Source organism: Pseudophryne corroboree, chromosome 1, assembly GCF_028390025.1.
Source record: "Pseudophryne corroboree isolate aPseCor3 chromosome 1, aPseCor3.hap2, whole genome shotgun sequence".
Classification (NCBI taxonomy): domain Eukaryota; kingdom Metazoa; phylum Chordata; class Amphibia; order Anura; family Myobatrachidae; genus Pseudophryne; species Pseudophryne corroboree.
Genome location: NC_086444.1, coordinates 446,386,921 through 446,413,445, shown reverse-complemented (window position 1 = coordinate 446,413,445; position 26,525 = coordinate 446,386,921). Strand labels below are relative to the sequence as shown.

Below are 26,525 nucleotides of genomic sequence, written 5' to 3'. Positions count from 1 at the left end.
ATCCAGTCGGACAACATCACGGCAGTCGCCCACGTAAACAGACAGGGCGGCACAAGAAGCAGGAGGGCAATGACGGAAGTGGCAAGGATTCTTCGCTGGGCGGAAAATCATGTGATAGCACTGTCAGCAGTGTTCATTCCGGGAGTGGACAACTGGGAAGCAGACTTCCTCAGCAGACACGATCTTCACCCGGGGGAGTGGGGACTTCACCCGGAAGTCTTCCACATGATTGTAAACCGTTGGGAAAAACCAAAGGTGGACATGATGGCGTCTCGCCTCAACAAAAAACTGGACAGATATTGTTCCAGGTCAAGGGACCCTCAGGCAATAGCTGTGGACGCTCTGGTAACACCGTGGGTGTACCGGTCAGTGTATGTGTTCCCTCCTCTTCCTCTCATACCAAAAGTACTGAGAATCATAAGAAGGAGAGGAGTAAAGACTATACTCGTGGCTCCGGATTGGCCAAGAAGGACTTGGTACCCGGAAATTCAAGAGATGCTCACGGAAGACCCGTGGCCTCTACCTCTAAGACAGGACCTGCTCCAGCAGGGACCATGTCTGTTCCAAGACTTACCGCGGCTGCGTTTGACGGCATGGCGGTTGAACGCCGGATCCTGAAGGAAAAAGGCATTCCGGATGAAGTCATCCCTACCCTGATCAAAGCCAGGAAGGATGTAACCGTACAACATTATCACCGTATTTGGCGTAAATATGTTGCGTGGTGCGAGGCCAGGAAGGCCCCTACGGAGGAATTTCAACTGGGTCGATTCCTGCATTTCCTGCAAACAGGACTGTCTATGGGCCTCAAATTAGGGTCCATTAAGGTTCAAATTTCGGCCCTGTCGATATTCTTCCAAAAAGAACTAGCTTCTGTACCTGAAGTTCAGACGTTTGTCAAGGGAGTACTGCATATACAGCCTCCTTTTGTGCCTCCAGTGGCACCTTGGGATCTCAATGTAGTGTTGGGATTCCTAAAATCACATTGGTTTGAACCACTCACCACTGTGGACTTGAAGTATCTCACTTGGAAAGTGGTAATGCTGTTAGCCCTGGCTTCAGCCAGGCGTGTATCAGAATTGGCGGCTTTATCCTATAAAAGCCCTTACCTAATTTTTCATACGGACAGGGCAGAATTGAGGACTCGTCCTCAATTTCTCCCTAAGGTGGTTTCAGCATTTCACTTAAACCAACCTATCGTGGTGCCTGCGGCTACTAGGGACTTGGAGGATTCCAAGTTGCTGGACGTAGTCAGGGCCCTGAAAATATATGTTTCCAGGACGGCTGGAGTCAGAAAATCTGACTCGCTGTTTATCCTGTATGCACCCAACAAGCTGGGTGCTCCTGCTTCTAAGCAGACGATTGCTCGTTGGATTTGTAGTACAATTCAGCTTGCACATTCTGTGGCAGGCCTGCCACAGCCAAAATCTATAAAAGCCCATTCCACACGGAAAGTGGGCTCATCTTGGGCGGCTGCCCGAGGGGTCTCAGCTTTACAACTTTGCCGTGCAGCTACTTGGTCAGGGGCAAACACGTTTGCTAAATTCTACAAATTTGATACCCTGGCTGAGGAGGACCTGGAGTTCTGTCATTCGGTGCTGCAGAGTCATCCGCACTCTCCCGCCCGTTTGGGAGCTTTGGTATAATCCCCATGGTCCTTTCGGAGTCCCCAGCATCCACTAGGACGTTAGAGAAAATAGGAATTTACTTACCGATAATTCTATTTCTCATAGTCCGTAGTGGATGCTGGGCGCCCATCCCAAGTGCGGATTGTCTGCATTACTTGTACATAGTTATTGTTACAAAAATCGGGTTATTGTTGTTGTGAGCCATCTTTTCAGAGGCTCCTTCTGTTATCATGCTGTTAACTGGGTTCAGATCACAAGTTGTACGGTGTGATTGGTGTGGCTGGTAATGAGTCTTACCCGGGATTCAAAATCCTTCCTTATTGTGTACGCTCGTCCGGGCACAGTATCCTAACTGAGGCTTGGAGGAGGGTCATAGGGGGAGGAGCCAGTGCACACCAGCTAGTCCTAAAGCTTTTACTTTGTGCCCAGTCTCCTGCGGAGCCGCTATTCCCCATGGTCCTTTCGGAGTCCCCAGCATCCACTACGGACTATGAGAAATAGAATTATCGGTAAGTAAATTCCTATTTTACCTGCTTCAGGCAGGCAAAACCAAATCGCCGGAAACAGACAGTTTTCGTGCGAAAACGGGGCTTTTCCTACCAAAAACACACAGGTTTCACTGAACCTGTGTGTTTTCAGGAGAAAGGCCATTTTTTTTTACAGGCAATCTATTAGGATAGCCTGTAAAAATAAAAATAAAAAAAATCTGTGAAACATCAGAAAAAATCACAACGAAAACATACGTTTTTCGCACCCAATGTTTCACTGGGGCTAATTGGATATCCCCCATGTTCTACATAAACTAAGCTTACCGTACCATCTCTTTAAACTGGGATGCTCATAGAGTACACAGGTTCTGTGACTGAATAAAACCTGGTGAAATGCAGGCTTGATGTCAGCCAGCCACAGAACCTGTGTAATTTATTAGTGTCCCGGTTTGAAGAGATATGGTAAGCCTACATTTAACTCTTTTGTCACTGGAGAACACAGCTTACAGCACACCCTGAGTGCAGATATACCTGGCTGAGTTTGGCAATTGTTCTTGTCAATTGTATTTGTCATGTTCCCCAGTGATCACGTGCCTGGCTTTGGATCATCTGCTTGACTCATGGAAGTGAAACTGCATATGTGCTTGTGTTTGGTATTGCTGCACTTACATGTTCTTTTTCTGTCTTTTTACATTTTTGCCCTCATTTGTGTTTTCCTGTATTTTCCTGTCTGTCCTCCTTCCCTTATAATGTTTTGAAGTCCCCCCTAGTCTGTTTCTGACAGGATGTGGGTGGAAAGTGGTGCTGAAAATCTTCTGCTGACAGCAGCAGGACAGTCCCGTGATCAAATTGTACAATACATCCCTCAGTGATGTCACTATGTTTGCCAAATTGCTGTCCACAAATAGAGAAGTCTAGGCAGCACTACAGTACACAGAGCATGACTAATTCGGCTAGTGGAGGGATTGCAGCTGATAGAGCTTTGCAAAGTGATGCATGCTGGTCTCACTTTATAACACAGCTTTAAATGATGCTGCTATAGTTCTCAAAAATAATAGCACTTAAATCATATGACATTGACCTGTAGATATTAGTGTTGTATTTTGCAACAGTCTAAATTCATTACAATGTTATATACTTGTAATATGTAGAACTACTGTAATACCAGAGAAGGGCGCCTCATCAGTGGTATAATTGTTTTCTTGCTACCATCCTACTTTTGCTATTAGTACTTTTTAAGCATTTATGTCACAGTAATGATCCTCTAACTGATCACGTGTGTTCATCTCTCTGACTAGGACTCCTCACCTTTGTGAATTGCGCATATGTAAAGTGGGGGACACGGGTCCAGGATGTCTTCACTTATGCCAAAGTCCTGGCTCTGATTGCTGTCATCATCGCTGGAATTGTGAAACTCTGCCAGGGTGAGAAACTGGGGCAGCTGGTAGGAGTGGGCAGGAGGCTATGCAGCTATAATCTGACATTGCGGCATGCTGTCAGAGCCGTGCTTCCCGTGTTGTTGCACAGTATGTGCAGCGTGGCAGTGGTTTATCTCCCTACCTTATTGTTCCCATTCAAAAGCGTAAATAAAGTATTTCTTTATTAATTCCACAATTCTTACCTGCTCAGTTGCACAATATATTTATATGAGCAGATTAGATGGGCCAAACAGACATCTGCATCAAATTCTATGTTTCTTTATACTGTGTATATGCTGAGGATTACAGTTAATACACTTAGGGGGACATTTTCTAAGCAGTGATAAGAGTGGAGAAGTGAGCTAGTGGAGAAGTTGCTCATGTCAACCAATCAGCACTGAAGTAACATCCATAATTTGCATATTATAAAATGATACAGAGCTGCGGATTGGTTGATGGGGAAATTTCTCCACTGGCTCACTTCTCCACTCTTATCACTGCTTAGTAAATGTTCCCCTAACAGAGGTACAGTAGGATTATATAGGAAAATTTACTTGTACACAAATATCTGTGACTAACTGAAAAATAATCAAATAGTTAAACCAAAAAAAACATTCAAAACTGTGTATATCTTGGAGTGCAAAACTTTATAACGTCCCTGAGAAAAACTATATCACCATTAATAAGAACATTTACAAGTCCACTGGGACACAACTTTTGTCATCTTCCTCCACCAGAAATACAACTGTTCTGCTAACTTATCATGTGCTATATTTCTGGTGATGCCAGGGAGGTAAGTATAATGCGTGGGTGTAAGGTGTGCGGTGTGGGCATCTCTGGACCCAGGAGTCAGTGTGCACTGAACACCCTGCATCCATTATAGATATGCCATTGATAACTACAGTCTTCACTTATGACAATCACATAAATGCTCACCACACATAACCATGGCTAGGATTCAGTGTGGGACTCAGCTAGACACTATGCGACTGATTAAGGCAGGGCCGGTTCTAGCCCTTGTGGCGCCCCGGGCGGAAAATAGGGGCATGGCTTCATACAGGGGTGTGGTCAGTTACGCCCCCTGTAGAGTTGTGCCCCCAGTAGCGCCATTTGTGCCACCAGTAGCGCCGCTTAAAAAAAAAAAAAAGGATACTTACAATCCCCGCTCCTGAGTCCCGGCTGTTGCAGACCTCCGTCGCCGCCGCTCCTCTCCTCGGATCTATGGGTGAGACGTCACCCCATAGCACAGCATAGACACTAGAGGTCAATCATGACCCCTAGCGTCTGTGCCAGTCCCACAATGCTGTGCGGTGCGCGATGATGTCATCGCGCACCGCACAGCAAAGGTCCTCTCCACGAAGGGAAACTAGACGGATAGCGTCTAGTTCCCTTCACTGCGGGGGGACACAGCGGCAGCGGGGGGCACAGTGGCGGATCTTGCCATGGTGCGGCGCCCTCCGGAAGGCGCCGGCGCCCCGGGCAAAAGTACTGCTTGCCCGTGGCAAGATCCGCTACTGGATTCAGGTCCCAGTACAACTGAAAGAAGGTCGCAAAGTACCAATGGCCCCTACTTTGTTCAGGCCGATGGTATCACATGCTGAGTCCTCCAAGAAAGCAGCATCGATGCTCCCTACAACCACATCTGATTCTGGCCCATGTACTAAAATATTAACATGTTAAGAGCAGAATGGTCTGTGGCAGGCAGCGGCAGCATGGCAGTGATTGGTATAATTACCATACATGCACGCCCTCTTTCTACACCAACTCCACCTCTGGCCGTGCCCCCAGTGAACAGGTTTTGGTGAAAAAGTGGCCATGCCAGACTCTTGTACCGTATTTGCTTTAATATATCAACTATCTAGCCAATTGGTTTTTCTTTAGGCTTTGTTTAATGAAATTGAAATCCTGATTTTCCTTTTCTAGTGCTCAGCATAATTGGTTATCACTTCCAGGAGATCAGAAATTACAGATCAGATAAATCTATAAAGAGCGAATAATATGGCAAACAGGATTGCAGTGGTATATGTACCTCAGGGATCCTTCTCATATATTCATTTGTGCCAGAGAATCCTGCTAAATAGTTTTTCAGAGGGGCAGTAATCCTTATATTGAGTGGGAAAAGCCTGATTTTGCCGGAGAAAGGGGTTATCTCCTATTATAGACCGGCATGAAGTGGCAAAGTGCCTATGTATAGGTTCTGAAACTGATTTGACGTCATGTATCCATAGAATTTAAAAAACACAAGGTACATTATCATTGCCAAAATCTGTATGCTGCCAATATAGTATAAATGTGATTTTGAACACTTACGTCGGGATGTAATGGAGTTCGAGTTTGTACAAATTTGCGAGTTGACAGGAAATTCAATTACCCAGTAATTTTACCTGGCGCTGATCGTGAGCTGTTTTACTAAGAGCAGCCAATATAAACCGGGATAGTTAGCCCCCACAACAATATACAAGAAAAAAATTTGCCAGTTGAGTGCTAAACTTGCACATTTTGCAAACTTGACCAATGTAATAGGGTGCAGGAACATGCAAACTCTCATGTTTCCTGCAATCCCAGAATTCACAGTGGCAAAACTCGCATCCAGATGTTTTGCTATTGCACACATACAACTCGGGCAATGTAATATGATGTGAGTTTACAACCCGCAACCTAAAACATTACCAAAAATTGCCAATAAATACAACAGCTTCTGGCTGGTGAGTTTGACATCAGTGAGATCCGTGCATGCTTCTGTCTGTAAAAGTGCTGAAACACTTAAAATAAAATAAAAAAAACCCACAAAAAAAAAACGACGTGCAAGTCCTGAAACCCCAAAGCATAACCAGCCCTGGGCTCCTTAAGCTGGTCCTGGTTGCTAAAATACAGAGGAAAAATTGACTAGATGTCCCCCGTGTTTTAACAACCAGCGCTGGGCTCTTGGACCAGTCCTGGTTCCAAAAATATGGGGGGGGGGAAAGACATAGGGGGTCCCCCGTATTTTTTTAACCAGCACCGGGCTCCACTATCCAGAGATGTAATGCCGCTACAGGGGACACTTTATATTGGTCCCTGATCTGTGCATGCTTCTGTCAAACTCGCACAGTGTAATGAAACTCACATTACAATGTGCGAGTTTTCATTGTAGAAAACTCGTACACACTCTCACAATATAATAGCCTTGAACTTAAAAACTTGCAGGCTTGGGTGAGTTCTGGAACAAGCTTACACCCTTTAATGTGCGAGAAGGTGCGGATTTGTCCCGCAAAAATAACTCGCAACCCATTACATCCCTGGCTGTTAATATAAATGCATCCAAACCTTCGAAAACTGACATTTTTCGAGGTTTGCAATAATCCTCATATGTATCAAGGGAGATTTTCTTGAGTTTGTAGCCGATACGCAATGTCATCTATAGATGGTTTTGCCTCTAATAGCCCATGGGCTTCTTTACACATAAATTCCACTCAAATCTAAATCTCTCTGCACATGTTACATCTGCCCCACCTGCAGTGTAACATGATTTTGCCCAGTTTGTGTGCCTTTTGGCTTTGTTTACAACTCTGAATCGGGCCTAAAGTAAGTGACAGTTCTTAACAGGAGTGCTGTCCCTTGCGTAAGTACTCGCAATTATTCATACATATGGCGTGATGCATCAAGCATAGCATTTAGAATTGGATGCATTCCGCCACCCATCGCATTGGTTGAAGATTTCAGCAAAGGACAGCTCTCCTGATAATAGCTGTCCTTTGTGGTGTGAGGACCTCTGGGTGTGTGACCCAGGAGTCACTCTGCGCATACGTCGTATGACGGGTGCGCTGTGGGGGGGGGGGGGGGGGGGACCTGATTGGTTCACTTTTAGAGGGCAATGCAAAAACCCATAGGCTTCTATTGGGTAATGCCACCCAAAGATAGCGTTACCTACCAGGTCCAAATCGGAGCTTGGTGCATATCCAAAAAGCGGCAAAAATCTCCAAACACAGCATTTTGAGAGGTTTTTCCACAAAGTGCCGTTTCATGCATCCCGTAAAATAGGCGATACATTATATATCCTGTCCTCAGTGTTGTGAATAATTATGCTATTTTAAATAAATGTGACTGAATATAGAATTTGAAGAAACATCTTTAAACAAAGTTCCACGATTTCAGGGGTGGATGCTTATTTGTCTCACTGTAACAACTTCACAGTACACAAACTGACAAAGGTCACTGAGACTCCCAACAAGCTAAACTGCTACATTATATTTGAGTACAAGGGTTTTGGATTTTATTTACAATTTCTCACAGCAATCTTGAGATTAATAAATTATTAACAATCCTTAAAATGGCGGGAATTATCACTGTTACCATTATTATCTCCCTTATGTATTAAAAATATCTGCAGGGACAGTGTTTTCGATAAGATGCTGCCTCCGCGAATGACATCACAGCATGTTAGAGGAATCTTTTGTATTTTTGAAAGACATTTCCCCCCCATGTGCGCAGTGTCAGTTTTTGTAATATGGAGGGTGGAGGCTGTGGGAGAAGGATTGTAAAATCTCTCTCTTCTAAAAATGCCTCCGTTGGCATAAAGCGACTACCGCCATGCCTACCATGAACGAACTTCGAAAAGCATTGCTTATGGAACTTTGGTGGTCATTCCGAGTTGTTCGCTAGCTGTTTTCGGTCGCAGCGCAGTGTTCAGGCAAAAAAACGGCACTTCTGCGCATGCGTATGCGGCGCAATGCGCACGCGTGACGTTCTTTCACAACAGCCAATGCAGTTTCACACAAGGTCTAGCGAAGCATTTCAGTCGCACTGCTTACCGCAGAGTGATTGACATGAAGTGGGCGTTTCTGGGTGTCAACTGACTGTTTTCAGGGAGTGATCGTGAAAACGCAGGCGTGCCTGGAAAAATGCAGGCGTGGCTGGCTGAAAGCAGGGCGTGTGTATGACGTCAAAACATGAACTGAATGGTCTGAAGTGATCGCAAGCGCTGAGTAGGTCTGGAGCTACTCTGAAACTGCTCAAAAATATTTTGCAGCCGCTCTGCGATCCTTTCGTTCGCACTTCTACTAAGTTAACATACACTTCCAGAGGGCGGCGGCTTAGCGTTTGCACGGCTGCTACAAACTACTAGCGAGTGACCAACTCGGAATGACCACCTTGGTGCAAAGACCAGACCACAGACTCCATTGAGACTAACAGGACTTGCCGTAGAAGCTCTAATAAGCCTTTTGCAGAACATTACTGTGATATATGCTGTATTAGGCTATTGTAACATAGCTGAAACTACATAATTGTATGAGAAAGGGGCTTAACCACTTAACTTTTTATTTTTTTACCATTTTTTTACCAAAAAATACTCAGAATTTTTTTTTATGATTGTAGGTCAAGAATATATATTTCAAAATTATCCAATATGATTTTATAAAAAAAAAAAAAAAGAATTATTCAAATTAACTTTTGTTTTAAACATTGGAACATTGCTATAATCACCATCGGAACCATTGTGACTTTGATTTTTTAAGTGACTGCTCATTTGAGCAACAGCCATGTACACACTGGGGGGCTGAGAGGGGTATTAATTTACATTTCCCATTCATTTACATTTCTCGGGCGGCTGATCCTGCTGTGCTGACCGATCAGCAGGAGCAGGAACCAAGTCAGATAACGCACAGCCTGGTGTCGCAAACGATGCGACCATGCCAGGCAAGTGGTTAAATTGATACAGTAATTTGCCCCTGAAATAAACCATGTTAGAATGCAAGAGGTGCAAATACATATATAGAAACATAGAATTTGACGGCAGATAAGAACCACTTGGTCCATCTTGTCTGCCCCTTTTTTTATCCTTTAGGCAATCTCAACCTTTTTTGAACCTTAATTCTTTGTAAGGATATTCATATGCCTATCCCAAGCATGTTTAAATTGCTCTACAATTCCTAGTAGATACTGGGGTTCTGTACTTTAGTACCATGGGGTGTAGATCGGGTCCACTGGAGCCTGGCACTTTAAAAACCTTTAGTGTGTGTATGTGCGTGCTGGGTCCTCCCCTCTATGCCCCTCCTACCAGACTCAGTTTAGAAAAAAGTGCCCAAGGAGCCGGGTGCATTTCTCTGGAGCTCCAGAGAGTTTCCTTTATTTTTTATTTTAGTTCTTTATTTTCAGGTAGTACTGGTTGGAAACCAGGCTACCTGCTTCGTGGGACTTAGACGGGGGGACCGAACCAACCTCCTGAGGGTTAATGGTTCATAATCCCAGCTGACACGACATTGAGCTCCTGAGGTGCTGTTTCACGCACCATACTGTGTGTGCCCACGCCAGCAGCTAGCCGCCACCCTCTAACAGATGCCGAAGATCATCAGGTGCGGTGAGTGTTAACACCCAGGTCCCGGTTAGTGGGTCCCCGGTGCGGTTTGGTGGCATGTCACGCGGTGGTCACGGGCCACGAGCTGCGGTGCCCGCCGCGTACTACACTGGCTCAGCGGCCTTAGGCTCCACAGTGCTCACTGTCATTAGGCTTTGTATGTACTGTTTCTAATACTTCAGCCAGTACAAACATTTGTGGGACCGCACGCCATTACAGGGTGTTATTTCAGTGAGCTGCGCTGTATTACAGTTTTGTACAATATGTTTGTTGACATGGTTATGTGTGCTGCTTGTAACTCTACCTCTTCTTCAGCGGGGTCCGTCATGTGTGAACAGTGCTCCTTTTCGCCACAGGGACACAGTTCACAGGCACCTGACTTGGCTAGATAACTTTAAAAGCATGATTCATAATGTGAATTCAGAATTAGCTGCAGCTAAAAAGGAGAGACAGGTTTTAAAACGGTCTATTGATTGTATGGCCAAAGCAGCCCCCTCTGTTTGTTTCACATAAACGCTCACTGCCACAGGTGTTCCCGTCTGATTCTGATCAGCCTGATGTGGATGATGATGAGGATGAGGACAGCTCTCTGTCCCCCAGGGTGGAGGCCCTCATTTATTCTGGAAGAGAGGTTCTTCACATACCAGATCAGGAAGCAAAACCAGATGAGGAGTTGTACTTTAATGTTAGACCTTTAATGTTAATGTTAGACCCAAGACCTCAGACTGTGGTCAGAAAGGTATGGGAAAACCCAGTCGATACGTCTATGTCCAGACTGTCTAAGAAATTGGTACTACCGATGCCAGGGGCTATGGGGGTCATTTCGAGTTGATCGCATGTAGCAACTTTTTGCTGCTTGTGCGATCAACTTGACGCCGCCTATGGGGTAGTGTATTTTAGCATAGCAGGGCTGCGATCGCTTGTGCAGCCCTGCTATGCTAAAAATGTTTCCTGCAAAACAAGACCACCCCTGCACCTACTTACCCAGTGCGACGGATCCAGCGATGAAGGTCCCGGTTGTGATGTCAGACATCCGCCCTCCTGGATATGCCTGCGTTCGCCTTACCACGCCCCGATCCGCCTTCCCGTTGTTAATCTTCTTGCGATCGGGCCTGCGATCGCTTTCTTCGGTCCTGGCATCGTTGCCTGGTGACTGCCGTTGCTGGGCAACGACGCACATGTGCAATGCGGGCGCGTCGTTGCCCGGTGACTGCCGTTGCTGGGCAACAATGTGCGTGCGCAATGCGGGTGCCACGCAGCCGCAGTTCCGACCCGTTCTCACCGCAGCAAAGAACCGCTGCGTGCGAACAGGTCGGAATGACCCCCTTTATCCCTTAGAGACCCTGCTGACCGTAAAATTGAGACCACTCTCAAGGCAATATATACAGCAGCGGGAGTAGCACAGCGCCCCACAATAGTTTGTGGGTGGATTTCTAAGACAGTAGTCAAGTGGTCCAATAATATTATTAATGGATTAGACACTCTGCCCCAGGATGAGATCATTACTCACACATTCAGGATGCTGCAAATATTATGAGCGAGGCTATAAAGGAATTGTGTAAGATAAATGGCCGCACTACGGCTTCGGCACGCAGAGCTCTGTGGTTACGTCAATGGTCAGCGGACGCTGATTTCAAAAAGGGTGTAGAAAATCTTTCCTTTACAGGTGATGCCTTGTTTGGGGATGAATTAAATAAATGGATCTTCCAGGCAACGGCGGGTAAGTCTACATCGGCTGCGCCACCTTCTAGATGTTCTTACACAGGACCCTCCTTGCAGTCCTTTCATGTGGCAAGGTTCAGAGGCAGGGGCCGAGAGGTCTCCACCACTCCGAGAGGATCTGGTGGTAAGTGGTAAGTCCTGTAAACCTGCAACTGCTGCATCCCTGGACCAGACCACCGGATTCCCTGCCGCTAAGCCTTCCCCGTGACGGTTGGCCCCAGCAGCAAGGCAACTTTCAGGTAGGTGCTCGCCTCCAACACAGTCCTGCCGGGATGCTTGGGTGAGGAACCTCATTTCCCAGGGATACCGGCTGGAATTTTAAGCACTTCCTCCTCACAGATTTTTCAAATCGGGCTTACCGGTTTTGCCCGCAGCAAAAGTTACCTTGAAAGAGGCTATTCAAAAACTTTTGCGGACAGCATGGTGGTTCTGGTACCTCCTCCGTTACACAACAGGGGTTTTTATTCCAGTCTTTTGGTCATTCCAAAACCAGACAGTTCAGTCCCATCTTAAATCTGACATCTCTAAACCCGTATCTGCGGGTGTTCAAATTCAAGATGGAATCCCTGCGGGCAGTGGTGTCTGGTCTGGAGGAGGGGGAATTATTGGTATCCCTAGATGTCAAGGATGCTTACCTGCACATTCCCATGTGGCCCCCTCATCAGGCTTACCTCAGGTTTGCCATCTTGGACGACCATTTCCAGGTTTAGGCCTTGCCCTTTGGCCTATTCACAGCTCTGAGGGTCTTCACCAAAGTCATGGCGGAGATGATGCTGCAACTGCGCAGGATGGGAGTCAACATAGTCCCCTACTTGGACGATCTCCTGATAAAGGCTATGTCCAAGGAGCGTCTCTTGCACAGCATCGATCTAACGACTCGCCTGCTTACGGATCAAGGGTGGATCCTAAACTTCCAGAAATCTCACCTGGAACCGACCCAACATCTTCAATTCCTGGGAATGATACTGGATACAGTGTCTCAAAAGGTGTTTCTTCCGATAGTCAAGGCCTTGGCTATCCAGGCTTTGGTCCGCTCAGTGCTCTGTCCTCGCAAGGTGTCCATATATCTTTGCATACGTTTGCTGGGCAAGATGGTTGCTGCTTACGGGGCAATCCAATATGGCAGATTTCATGCCCGGCCATTTCAGCTGGATCTGCTGGACAAATGGTCGGGGTCTTACCTTCACATGCATCAGGAAGTGACCTTATCTCCGAAAGCACAGATTTCTCTATTATGGTGGCTACAAGTTACTCACCTGGTAGAAGGCAGGAATTTCAATATCCACTCGTGGATTCTACTGACAACGGATGCCAGCCTCTGGGGTTGGGGGGCTGTTACCCAAGGGGCCCAGTTCCAGGGGATATGGTCAGTTCAGGAATCTGCTCTGCCGATAAACATCCTGGAACTCAGGGCAATTTACAATGCTCTTCTGGAAGCTTCCCATCTCCTGAAGGATGCGGCGTTTCAGGTTCAGTCAGACAACGCCACAGCGGTGACGTACATAAACTGACAAGGGGGAGCAAGAAGCAGAGCGGCGATGCGAGAAGTGTCAAGAAAACCTGTCTGGGCAGAGGTCAATGCAAGGGCCTTCTCAGCCATATTCATTCCAGGAGTGGACAACTGGGAAGCGGACTTCCTCAGCAGACACGACATCCATCCGGGGGAATGGGGCCTACTTCCCCAGGTATTTCAACAGTTAATTCACCGGTGGGGCTGTCCGCAGATAGATTTGATGGCTTCTCGTCTCAACAAGAAGCTATGTTGTTACTGTTCCAGAACAAGGGAGCCGCAGGCTGTAGCAGTGGACGCGCTGATGACACCGTGGACTTACCAGTTTGTGTACCTGTTCCCTCCTCTACCGATAATCCCAAGGGTTCTAAAAAGACTAAGAAGGGAAAGCATTCAAGCAATTCTAATTGCCCCGGATTGGCCTCGACGGGCGTTGTACTCAGACCTCCTAACCATGGCTCTGGAGGATCCCTGGCCTCTGCCGCTTCAAAAGGGATCTTCTTCAACAAGGTCCGTTCGTCTATCCAGACCTACAGCAGCTACGTTTGACGGCTTGGAAGTTGAGAGGGAGATTCTAGCAAGAAAGGGTCTTCCCTCCCGGGTTATTTACATCATGGCCCAGGCCAGGAAGATGGTTACGTCTAAACATTATCATCGTTTCTTAAAACCATGTATTTAGACAGATGCTCCACGCTCTCTAATGTTGAAAAAGGTATTATAACCTTTCATCGTAAATGGGGCTCTTTTATTGATACACTGCCAGATCATACCAAAGAACAGATTTTTTAAATATTTGAAAATACGGAATTGTATTTATATCGCAAAATACAGGAAACATTGTAGCTGTGGTTTCCAGGGAGAATTGTAGAAACTAGTCACACCATTCTCCGACTTGCTACCACTTGTTGAACTATAACAGTCTAAATGCATTTCTTTAACATATTGTCTAACTACTTTAATAACAGCGCTAATGTATTATGCAAATATGACGCCTGTGTACAAAACATTTCTCCCTCTTCCCCTCGTTCCCTCCTTCTGTGTTTACCCTTGTTGTCTGTGTTTTCTTTTCCCACTTTCTTTTAATGTGATAACTTAGTTGATATTTTACATTACTGAATACTGTTATCGATACGTACATTGAATTTTTGCCAACTATTCCTATATATTCCTTTGCCAATTATTCCAACTTTTTCAACACACTCGTAGTATTAATGGAGATGCTGATTTCGTTGATTATATCATACCTGGACGAACTTTGGACCGGAGCTGCAGATCCCTATTGATACTCTATGTGAACATTAAGTAATGGGATTGTGTGTCTCAATCTCTGACTTTATATGACAGTCATTTTTGTCAACTCCTTTTTCTCTGACGTCCTAGTGGATGCTGGGAACTCCGTAAGGACCATGGGGAATAGCGGCTCCGCAGGAGACAGGGCACATCTAAAGAAAGCTTTAGGATCACCTGGTGTGCACTGGCTCCTCCCCCTATGACCCTCCTCCAAGCCTCAGTTAGATTTTCTGTGCCCGACGAGAAGGGTGCACACTAGGGGCTCTCCTGAGCTCTTTGTGAAAGTTTTAGTTTAGGTTTATTATTTTCAGTGAGACCTGCTGGCAACAGGCTCACTGCATCGAGGGACTAAGGGGAGAAGAAGCGAACTCACCTGCGTGCAGAGTGGATTGGGCTTCTTAGGCTACTGGACATTAGCTCCAGAGGGACGATCACAGGTTCAGCCTGGATGGGTCACCGGAGCCGCGCCGCCGGCCCCCTTACAGAGCCAGAAGAGCGAAGAGGTCCGGAAAAATCGGCGGCAGAAGACTTTCCTGTCTTCAGATAAAGGTAGGCGCACAGCACCGCAGCTGTGCGCCATTGCTCTCAGCACACTTCACACTCCGGTCACTGAGGGTGCAGGGCGCTGGGGGGGCAGCGCCCTGAGACGCAATAAATCGATAGAAAACCTTTTATGGCTAAAATAAATGCATCACATATAACTCCTGGGCTATATGGATGCATTTAACCCCTGCCAAAACATACAAGAAAACGGATGATAAGGACGCCGAGAAAGGGGCGGAGCCTATCTCCTCAGCACACTGGCGCCATTTTCCCTCACAGCTCAGTTGGAGGGAAGCTCCCTGGCTCTCCCCTGCAGTCACTACACTACAGAAAGGGGTTAAAAAAGAGAGGGGGGCACAAATTAGGCGCAGTATAAACAATACAGCAGCTATAAAGGGAAAAACACTTATATAAGGTTATCCCTGTATATATATAGCGCTCTGGTGTGTGCTGGCAAACTCTCCCTCTGTCTCCCCAAAGGGCTAGTGGGGTCCTGTCCTCTATCAGAGCATTCCCTGTGTGTGTGCTGTGTGTCGGTACGTTTGTGTCGACATGTATGAGGAGAAAAATGATGAGGAGACGGAGTAGAGTGTCTGTAATAGTGTTGTCACCCCCTGGGGGGTCGACACCTGAGTGGATGTACTGTTGAAATTGCGTGACAGTGTCAGCTTTGTATAAGCTACTCAGCTTGTGCATGTCCAGACGTCTCATACAGGGGCTCTAAAGCGCCCGTTACCTCAGATACAGACGCCGACACGGATACTGACTCCTGTGTCGACGGTGAAGAGACAACCGTGATTTCCAATAGGGCCACACATTGCATGATTGAGGCAATGGAAAAAGTTTACACTCTTCTGATAATATAAATACCACCAAAAAAAGGGGTATTATGTTTGGTGAGGAAAAACTTCCTGTAGTTTTCCTGAATCTGAGAAATAAAATGAGGTGTGTGATGATGCGTGGGTTTCCCCCCGATAACAATTGATAATTTCTAAAAAGTTATTGGCAGTATACCTTTTCCCGCCAGAGGTTAGGGTGCGTTGGGAAACACCCCCTAGGGGGGATAAGGCGCTCACACGCTTGTAAGAACAAGGGCTCTACCCTCTCTGGAGATGGCCGCCCTTAGGGATCCTGCTGATAGAAAGCAGGAGGGTATCCTAAAATGTATTTACACACATACTGGTGTTATACTGCGACCAGCAATCGCCTCAGCCTGGATGTGCAGTGCTGGGTTGGCGTGGTCGGATTCCCTGACTGGAAATTTGATATCCTAGATAAGGACAGTATATTATTGCCTATAGAGCAATTAAAAGATGCATTTCTATATATGCATGATGCACAGCGGAATATTTGCCGACTGGCATCAAGTATAAGTGCGTTGTCCAATTATACCAGTAAAGTGGTCAGGTGATGCGGATTCCAAACGGCATTTGGAAGTATTGCCTTAAAAAAAAAAAAAAAAAAGGGGATGTACCCCAGGTCGCCTCTCAAAATAAGACGCCGTATTATCAGGCGCAGTCCTGGTTGGCAAGCGGACAAAAGGGTTCTTCTTTTCTGCTCGTGACAGAGGGAGAGGAAAATGGCTGCAGAGATCAGCCAGTTCCCAGGAACAGAAACCCTTTTCCGCCTCTGCCAAGCTCTCAGTATGACGCTAGGGCTTTACAAGTTCAGGCACGGTGGGGGCCCGTTCTCAATGAATTACAGTGCGCAGTGGGCTCACTCGCAAGTAGACCCCTGAATCCTTCAGGTAATATTTCATGGGTACAAATTGGAATTCGAGACGTATTCCCCTCGCCGTTTCCAAAAGTCTGTTTTACCGACGTCTCCCGCTGACAGGGAGGCAGTTTTGGAAGCCATTCACAAGCTGTATTCCCAGCAGGTGATAATTAAGGTACCCCTCCTGCAACAGGGAACGGGGTATTATTCCACACTATTGTGGTACCGAAGCCAGACGGCTCGGTGAGACCGATTTTAAAATCTAAAATCTAAAATCTTTGAACACTTACATACAGAGGTTCAAATTCAAAATTGAGTCACTCAGAGCAGTGATTGCAAACCTGGAAGAAGGGGACTACATGATGTCTCGGGACATCAAGGATGCTTACCTTCATGTCAAAATTTACCCTTCTCACCAAGGGTATCTCAGGTTATGGTACAGAACTGTCACTATCAGTTCAGACGCTGCCGTAGGGATGGTCCACGGCACCCCGGGTCTTTACTGAAGTAATGACCGTAATGATGATATTCCTTCGAAGGAAGGGAATTTTAGTTATCCTTTACTTGGACGATTCCCTGATAAGGGTGAGATCCAGGGAACAGTTGGAGATCGGTGTAGCACTACCTCAGGTAGTGTTGCGGCAGCACGATTGGATTCTCAATATTCCAAAATCGCAGCTGGTTCCGACGACTTGTCTTCTGTTCCTAGGGATGATCCTGGACACAGTCCAGAAAGAAGGTGTTTCTCCCGGAGGAGAAAGCCAGGGAGTTATCCGAGCTAGTCAGGAACCTCCTAAAACCGAACCAAGTCTCAGTGCATCAATGCACAAGGGTTCTGGGTAAAAATGGTGGCTTCCTACGAAGCAATCCCATTCGGCAGATTCCACGCAAGACTTTCCAGTGGAACCTACTGGACAAATGGTCCGGGTCGCATCTTCAGATGCTTCAGCGGATAACCCTGTCACCAGGGACAAGGGTATCCCTCCTGTGGTGGTTGCAGAGTGCTCATCTTCTAGAGGGCCGCAGATTCGGCATGCGGGACTGGGTCCTGGTGGCCACGGATGCCAGCCTGCGAGGCTGGGGAGCAGTCACACAGGGAAGGAATATCCAGGGCTTATGGTCAAGCCTGGAGACATCACTTCACATAAATGTCCTGAAGCTAAGGGCCATTTACAATGCTCTAAGCTTAGCAAGACCTCTGCTTCAAGGTCAGCCGGTGTTGATCCAGTCGGACAACATTACGGCAGTCACCCACGTAAACAGACAGGGTGCCACAAGAAGCAGGAGGGCAATGGCAGAAGCTGCAAGGATTCTTCGCGGGGCGAAAAACCAGGTGATAGCACTGTCAGCAGTTTTCATTCCGGGAGTGGACAACTGGGAAGCAGTTTTCCTCAGCACGACCTCCACCCGGGAGAGTAAGGACTTCACCCAGAAGTCTTCCACATGATTATAAACCGTTGGGAAAAACTCGACAGGTATTGCGCCACGTCAAGGGACCCTCAGGCAATAGCTGTAGATGCTCTGGTAACACCGTGGGTGTACCAATCAGTGTATGGGTTCCCTCCTCTGCCTTTCATACCCAAGGTACTGAGATTGATAAGATGGAGAGGAGTAAGCACTATATTAGTGGCTCCGGATTGGCCAAGAAGGAATTGGTAACCGGAACTTCAAGAGATGCTCACGGAGGATCCGTAGCCTCTACCTCTAAGAAGGGACCTGCTCCAGCAAGGACCTTGTCTGTTCCAAGACTTACCGCGGCTGCGTTGACGGCATGGCGGTTGAACGCCGGATCCTGAAGGAAAAAGGCATTCCGGATGAAGTCATCCCTATCCTGATCAAAGCCAGGAAGGATGTAACCGCAAAACATTATCACCGCATTTGGCGAAAATATGTTGCGTGGTGCGAGGCCAGTAAGGCTCGACGGAGGAAATTCAACTGGGTCGATTCCTACATTTCCTGCAAACAGGAGTATCTATGGGCCTGAAATTGGGGTCCATTAAGGTTCAAATTTCGGCTCTGTCAATTTTCTTCCAAAAAAGAACTAGCTTCAGTCCCTGAAGTTCAGACATTTGTTAAAGGGGTACTGCATATACAGCCTCCTTTTGTGCCTTTAGTGGCACTTTTGGGATCTCCAGGTGGTTTTTGGGTTCCAAAAGTCACATTGGTTTGACACACTTAAATCTGTGGAGTTAAAATATCTCACAGAAAAAGTGGTCATGCTGTTGGCTCTGGCCTGGGCCAGGCGCGTGTCAGAATTGGTGGCTTTATCCTGTAAAAGCCCTTATCTGATTTTCCATTCGGACAGGGCGGAATTGAGGACTCGTCCTCAGTTTCCCCCTAAGGTGGTTTCAGCGTTCACCTGAACCAAACCTATTGTGGTGCCTGCGGCTACTAGGGACTTGGAGGACTCCAAGTTGCTAGACGTTGTCAGGACCCGGAAAATATATGTTTCCAGGACGGCTGGAGTCAGGAAATCTGACTCGCTGTTTATCCTCTATGCACCCAACTAGCTGGGTGCTCCTGCTTCTAAGCAGACTATTGCTCGTTGGATTTGTAGTACAATTCAGCTTGCACATTATGTGGCAGGCCTGCCACAGCCAAAAATCTGTAAATGCCCACTCCACAAGGAAGGTGGGCTCATCTTGGGCAGCTGCCCGAGGGGTCTCGGCTTTACAACTTTGCCGAGCAGTTACTTGGTCAGGAGCAAATACGTTTGTAAAATTCTACAAATTTGATACCCTGGCTGAGGAGGACCGGGAGTTCTCTCATTGGGGGCTGCAGAGTCATCCGCACTCTCCCGCCCGTTTGGGAGCTTTGGTATAATCCCCATGGTCCTTACGGAGTTCCCAGCATCCACTAGGACGTCAGAGAAAATAAGAATTTACTTACCGATAATTCTATTTCTCGTAGTCCGTAGTGGATGCTGGGCGCCCATCCCAAGTGCGGATTGTCTGCAATACTGGTACATAATTATTGTTACCAAAAAAAAAAAAAAATTCGGGTTATTGTTGTAGTGAGCCATCTTTTCGAGAGGCTTCTCTATTATCATGCTGTTAACTGGGTTCAGATCACAAGTTGTACAGTGTGATTGGTGTGGCTGGTATGAGTCTTACCCGGGATTCAAAATCCTTCCTTATTGTGTACGCTCGTCCGGGCACAGTATCCTAACTGAGGCTTGGAGGAGGGTCATAGGGGGAGGAGCCAGTGCACACCAGGTGATCCTAAAGCTTTATTTAGATGTGCCCTGTCTCCTGCGGAGCCGCTATTCCCCATGGTCCTTACGGAGTTCCCAGCATCCACTACGGACTACGAGAAATAGAATTATCGGTAAGTAAATTCTTATTTTATTTTTTTCTCCACTTATCCACTCAATGACTTTACATTGTAATGATTTTATTGTTGGCAACTGTACAACATTTATTGCGTTTTAATACTTTGAGTATACTTTTTGTAAAAATCAATAAACCCAATAAAAAGATTTTGAAAAAAAGAAGAAAAAAAGCATTATCATCGTATCTGGAAAAAGTATGTTTCCTGGTGTGAAAGTAGAAAGGTTTCTCCCGTGGAATTTAGAATTGGTCGTTTTCTACTTTTCCTGCAAGCGGGAGTGGATATGGACCTTCGTTTGGGCTCCATCAAAGTCCAGATTTCGGCGCTCTCTATTTTCTTCCAGAAACAACTTGCCATGTTGCTGGAAGTACAAACTTTCCTAAAAGGAGTTCTTCATATGCAACCGCCCTTTGTACCTCCCATGGCTCCGTGGGATCTCAATGTGGTTCTGTCCTTTCTTCAGTCGGACTGGTTTGGACCCTTACATAGGTTGCAGTTGAAATTTCTTACCTGGAAGACGATGATGTTATTAGCATTGGCGTCTGCCAGACGTGTCTCTGAATTGGGGGTCTTATCCTGTAAGAGCCCTTATTTGATTTTTCATGAAGACAGGGCGGAACTCAGGACCCAATCTCAGTTTTTTCCAAAAGTGGCTTCAGCTTTTCATGTGAATCAACCCATTGTGCTTCCGGTGTTGTCTGACGCTTCCATTGGTCCAGAGTCCTTGGATGTGGTGAGGGCTCTGAAGATTTATGTCAAACGGACTGCTTGTCATCAGAAATCTGATTTGCAATTTGTCCTTTATGATGCCACCAAGATTGGTCATCTGGCTTCTAAGCAATCAATTGCTCGTTGGCTCAGGTTGACTATTCAACAAGCCTATACTTCGGCGGCTTTGTCCTTGCCGATGTCTATTCAGGCCCACTCAACGAGATCTGTGGGCTCTTCCTGGTCAGCTGCCTGGGGTGTCTCGGCCTTACAGTTGTGCCGAGCTGCTACTTGGTCTGGTTCGAACACTTTTGTTAAGTTCTATCGGTTTGACACTTTGGCCAAGGATGACCTTCAATTTGGTCAGGCGGTGTTACAGGGATCTCAGCACACTCCCACTCGTTTGGGCAGAGCTGGCCTTAACCAATATGATGCCCTAGGCACAATTTGGGCTGGTGCTCCCTAGCATCGCCGCTAGTTGTGCCTCTGACCCTGCACCTCTTTCCCAGCACCATTACCCCTTACCCATTGCAGTACTAATTTTGGTGCTCCTACCCCCTATTTTTTAAATAGAACCAGTGCGCACATTCAGCACTCAGCCCAAAAAGGGGCGTATTCTTGCTGGGAAGGGGCATGGTCACGCAATAGTACCCACAATTCAAATCACGCCACACAGTAATGCAACTTTATTCACATTATATCATGCAATAGTGTGGCTTATTCACATTATATCAAACAGTAGTACCAATTTACCTTATATACGTTACTCCTCACAGTAGTGCCCCTAATTGACATTACATCACACTTAATTGCCCTATATTCACATTACACCACACCATATTGTTCTTTATTCACATTAGACCACACAGTAGTGCCCTTTCGTTACGCCACACAGTAAAGCACCTTATACAAATAATGCCACACATTAGTAATGCATTTATACACATAATACCACACAGTAATGCCCATTACACATATGACACACATTTTTAATGTCCTTATAAACATAATGCACCCAACTTTTATTAATGCCCTTATACACATAATGTCCCTTACACACATGCCGCACGTTATTAGTGCCCTTATACACATAATGTCACATAATGGGCCTAATTCAGACCTGATCGGTGCTGTGCATTTTCGCACAGCAGCGATCAGGTCTGAACTGCGCATGCGTCGGCGCCGCAGTGCGCAGACGCATGCCAGACAGCCGATGGTCGCTGGGCAGTAGGGGGTGGGCCGGCGGTGTTTGGCCACCATTTAGGGGGCGCGGTCTGGGCAACGCAGCGACCCTCACAGCGACGAGTAACTCCCTGGTGGCACGCAGGAGCTGTGCTGGTGGAGAACTTCTCTTCAAGTACAAAAGCATTGCCACTGTGTAATGCTTTTGTATTTGTGCGAAAGGGCAGGGACTGACATGCGGGGCGGACTAGCCCTGTGCTGGGCGTCCCCCCGCATGTCAGTGTGACTGACCGTAGATGTGCTAAATTTAGCACATCTACGATCAGGTCTGAATTAGCCTTAATGTCCCTTACAAATATGCCGCACAGTAATAATGCATTTATACACATAATGCCCCTTACACATATGTCAAACACTATTGCACAACCAACCCACCTGCACACAGCACTCCCTTGGCCACTAACACTGTGATCTCTGCCTCTGCTTAGATACAGATGTGTGTTCATACATCTTGCCTCAATACACCATGCAGCAGGAGGTGCCTGGTGTGAGTCAGTTGGCAGCTTTGCTAACATTGGTTGCCTTTTTTGATGAAAATGCTTTATATTTGCATTCTTATATGACTAGGATGCACAAGCAGCTTCTACTGATTAAAATGACATGCGGCATGCCTATATTCTGTGTGCGACTGTAGCTATATCTGCATATGAAATACTGCGTTAGTGATTTCCAGGAATACACTGTAACATAGCATTTCGTATGCAGATACAGCCGCTATCACACACAGAATATAGGGATGCTGCATATCATTTTAATCAGCAGAAGGTGCTTGTGCCCCTAGGCATTCCAAAGGCCATAGGCATTTGCCTAGTTTGCCTATGCCTAGGACCGGCTCTGCGTTTGGGAGCTTTGGGACTTCCGCATGATACTAAAGTACAGATCCCCAGTATCCACTAGGATGTAAGAGAAAATAGGAATTTAATACCTACCGGTAATTCCTTTTCTTGTAGTCCGTAGTGTATACTGGGCGCCCGCCTCAGTGCTTCGATTCCTGCTTACCTGAGTAAGTGTTTAGTTGGCCCGCCATTGCAGTCCCCTTATGTTGTTGGGATAGCTGGCTAGTTTGGTGTTGCTATCCTCTGTTCTGGTTAGCGCCCTCCTTTTTCGGTTATGGTTGTGTGTTGGCTTAGTACCTCACCGCTGTTGTACCTGTTTTCTTCTCTCGTGGTATGTTCGTCTCCTCAGGCACAGTTTCCTAGACTGAGTCTGGTAGGAGGGGCATAGAGGGGAGGAGCCAGCACACACATACACACACTAAAGGTTTTTAAAGTGCCAGGCTCCAGTGGACCTGATCTATACCCCATGGTACTAAAGTACAGATCCCCAGTATCCACTACGGACTACGAGAAAAGGAATTACCGGTAGGTATTAAATTCCTATTTTTGCATTCAGGGAAAATACTGGCTGATTTGCTTGTAGTGAACAAATACAGGGCAGCTTTGTGTCTACACTGAAAGTTGGAATAAATCTAGGACACACTCTTTCCAATTCCAAATCTCTTTGCGCATTGTAAGTCTGCCCACCTACAGCATACCCTCCAACATTTTACACATAAAAATCGGTACAAATTAGTAAAAGGGGCGTGGCCATGTCCCCTTTTCCTATACTTTCAATGCGAGCTTGGAGAGCCAAAAATCGGTACAGACCATAAAAAAAGGTGTACCTGCTAAAAGGTACAGTTGCTTTTACCAAGGTGCAAATTGCTCTTTTATTTGATTTGCTCATGTCTCTGATTCAGACCCTTTACATTTAGGTGCTTAGTGCTGTATGTAAGATTAGATTGTTTTTCTTGCAGACATGTATGAATGTCAGTGAAGTAAATACTTAATGTTTTGATGATTGCAAGGGTTAGTGTGCAAAAAGAATTTAGAATCAAATAACTCACTGATTATAATTTGGGTACAAGTTAATTACAAGACAAAGCTACTTTGCACATGGAGGAAGTAAAATATAGTAATTAGATATGTAGTGAGATATGGATAGAGGCAGATAGAAGAGGAAGGGTGGGAGAGTTTCTGTTCACAAGGTCAGGAGTGTATGAGGAAGAGGTATCAGTGAAAGCTTTAATGGTGAGTGTGAGTGGATTCTGCAGGTGAATGGATTTGCAGAAAAATGTAGCTGATTTGAAACAGGTAAGATCATTGTCACTGCAGCATTTAGGAAGGACACAAGCAGGTCTACATGGATGTGGGAAAGGCCCATCTTAGACAGGGAATGTTAAATATGTCAGCCGCTCCTGGCCAATCGTGTTAAACAAATGATTCAGGAATAGTCAAATCTTTTTAAGAGTCTGTCTGAATTTCTATATAATTATTCTAGATTCCATATTATATTCTGTGTGCTCCAAAGGTTTCTACCCATTGCCAAACTTACTTTCACCACCACCACCACCGTTGTTACTAAATAATCTGTTCGCTTTCTACTTTTCTAGCTTCTTACCCAATTTTAATTGTTTTTTTAACCTCACTTTCTGTATCAGGTCAGACAGAGAATTTTGAAGATGCCTTTGCTGGATCCTCTAATGATGTTGGGCACATTGCTCTGGCTTTGTATTCTGCTCTCTTCTCTTACTCAGGATGGGACACACTCAACTTTGTCACAGAAGAAATAAAAAACCCAGAAAGGTAATATTCCAACATACAGAAGAGATGTGAAAGCACCGGGGTAGGGTGAGGGCGGGGACGGGGAGGTTGGGGGGGGGGAGCGCCTTGTACACCTGGCGGCTGTCAGGGAAGGGAACTTACATCTGGGTATAGTGTTTGTGGCTGCCAAGGCAAAATAGGCCATAATGGCGAAAAATAGAGTAAAATATATATTTGGATGGAAACATCAACTGGTTTGATCAACAGAACATATGTAAATACTGGATGTTTACCTGGAAATGGTGCCCATATGCTATTCTTAGTAAATGCAATATACTTCCAAGTGTTTTGGCAACAATGTAGGTGCTTGTGTTTTCTATAAGGCTTTGTTAGCAGATACAATTCATAACAACATTAATAAACCTGGTAAAAGTACAACTTCCCACCAATTTACCATATGTAGTACACCATAACTCATGATGGATATGTCAGGTGATGTAAAGCATAATCTGGTGGAGGCTTGGAGAGAAGAGAAAAGAGGTCTCATGTTTCCTGCATGACAGGTGACCCTATATTCCTTATTCCTTGTACTCTGCAGAAACCTGCCCCTGGCCATTGGGATCTCCATGCCGATTGTGACTGTGATTTACTTACTCACCAATGTAGCCTATTACACAGTGCTGGACATGCGTGCCATTCTGGGAAGCAATGCTGTTGCTGTGGTAACTAGACATTACTAAAAACTCTATAGTATGGTCAAGCATGAAACACCCACTTGTCTTGTTTTCTTGTTTCTGTTTTGGAGCATGTATGGTTTATGAAATGATTTTAATTATTTTTTCAAGTCTGCTTCCAAGGGGATGTCTTTACGTAACATAACTTAATTGAAAAAATATTTCTCTCCACACAAGTCACAGGATATTTGTCTAAGGCTGTGTTATGTTCAATGTAAAAACTGATTTGGATTGTATAATTAATGGGAAAAACCTGAGCTTGTGATAGACTGTTTTCTGTGATAGAGATTCTGTCTTCACGCATTTGGTTAATCTAGTCCTGGGTCCTTCTTCCCCACAGACTTTTGCTGATCAGATATTTGGAATATTTAACTGGACAATCCCGCTGGCTGTCGCTCTGTCGTGCTTCGGAGGCCTAAATGCTTCAATCCTTGCAGCATCCAGGTAATAACATCAAACTCTGATGCCACGTCCACTTACTATACACAAACAGGAAGGTTTAGTCTCATAGCTTAAGTCATTTAGCAATTAAGTGGTTCCCTGAAAATGATCTGATTCTGAAGCATACTAGGACCCACTGTGTGCGAAATAGCTGCCACATAGAAGCCATCATAACGTGCAGGGAGGGAACTTAAAAAATAATAGTTTTTGGATGAGAAATGTTGAAAATGGAACTGAAGGATATTTAGGGGGAATTCAGTTGGTCGCAATATTCTCACGGGAAAAAGAACTCATGGACATTGCGGCAAATTCAAAAAACAAAACAAAGCTAAAACACCGCCTAGTGATAACAAAAAAAAAAACTCTTACCGGTCCGGAAGTTTAAGTTGCTCCTGGTGGTCTCCCCTCCATTTTGGCACCGGGGTAGGGGGGGGCTGCAGTGATGTGACTGCTGGGAGATGTAGTTCTCCCAACTGCTGCCCCCAGGGGGTATAACACAATCATTGGGGGGTATACTTACACACACCGTTGCTGCAGGAGTCCGGATCCTGTGACTGGATGAAGAAGACGCCGCATCCGCAGATGAGTATTACTGACTAATTAAGCTAATTCCAATTGCTTAATTAGTCCTGGGGGGGTGGGGGTGGGGGAGAATGTTCTGCAAGGGTACCAGAGCATGTCCCGCTGATTTCTGCTAATGATAAAGATTTTAGGAAAAATCTGCCTTGCGCTGGAGGTGCGTTAAAAAAAGACGCAATAATTTAAACCACTGTGTTTTATTTTCTCTCCTCTAATTGAATAGGAAAACCCCACGTCTGCAGTTTTTTTTTAAGTTTCCCGCA

General features: G+C 45.9%; 1 protein-coding gene across 4 annotated transcripts in view; it reads left to right on the top strand.

Moving 5' to 3' along the window:
* Positions 1–26,525, top strand: part of SLC7A7 (solute carrier family 7 member 7) — a 153,022-nt gene that overhangs the window by 112,098 nt on the left and 14,399 nt on the right. For all 4 annotated transcript variants that reach the window (XM_063913543.1, XM_063913541.1, XM_063913540.1 and 1 more), the window contains exons 3-6: positions 3,412–3,537; positions 24,406–24,550; positions 25,107–25,230; positions 25,583–25,686. In XM_063913543.1, coding sequence (XP_063769613.1) covers positions 3,412–3,537; positions 24,406–24,550; positions 25,107–25,230; positions 25,583–25,686 — 499 coding nt within the window. The remainder of the gene's footprint in view (positions 1–3,411; positions 3,538–24,405; positions 24,551–25,106; positions 25,231–25,582; positions 25,687–26,525) is intronic.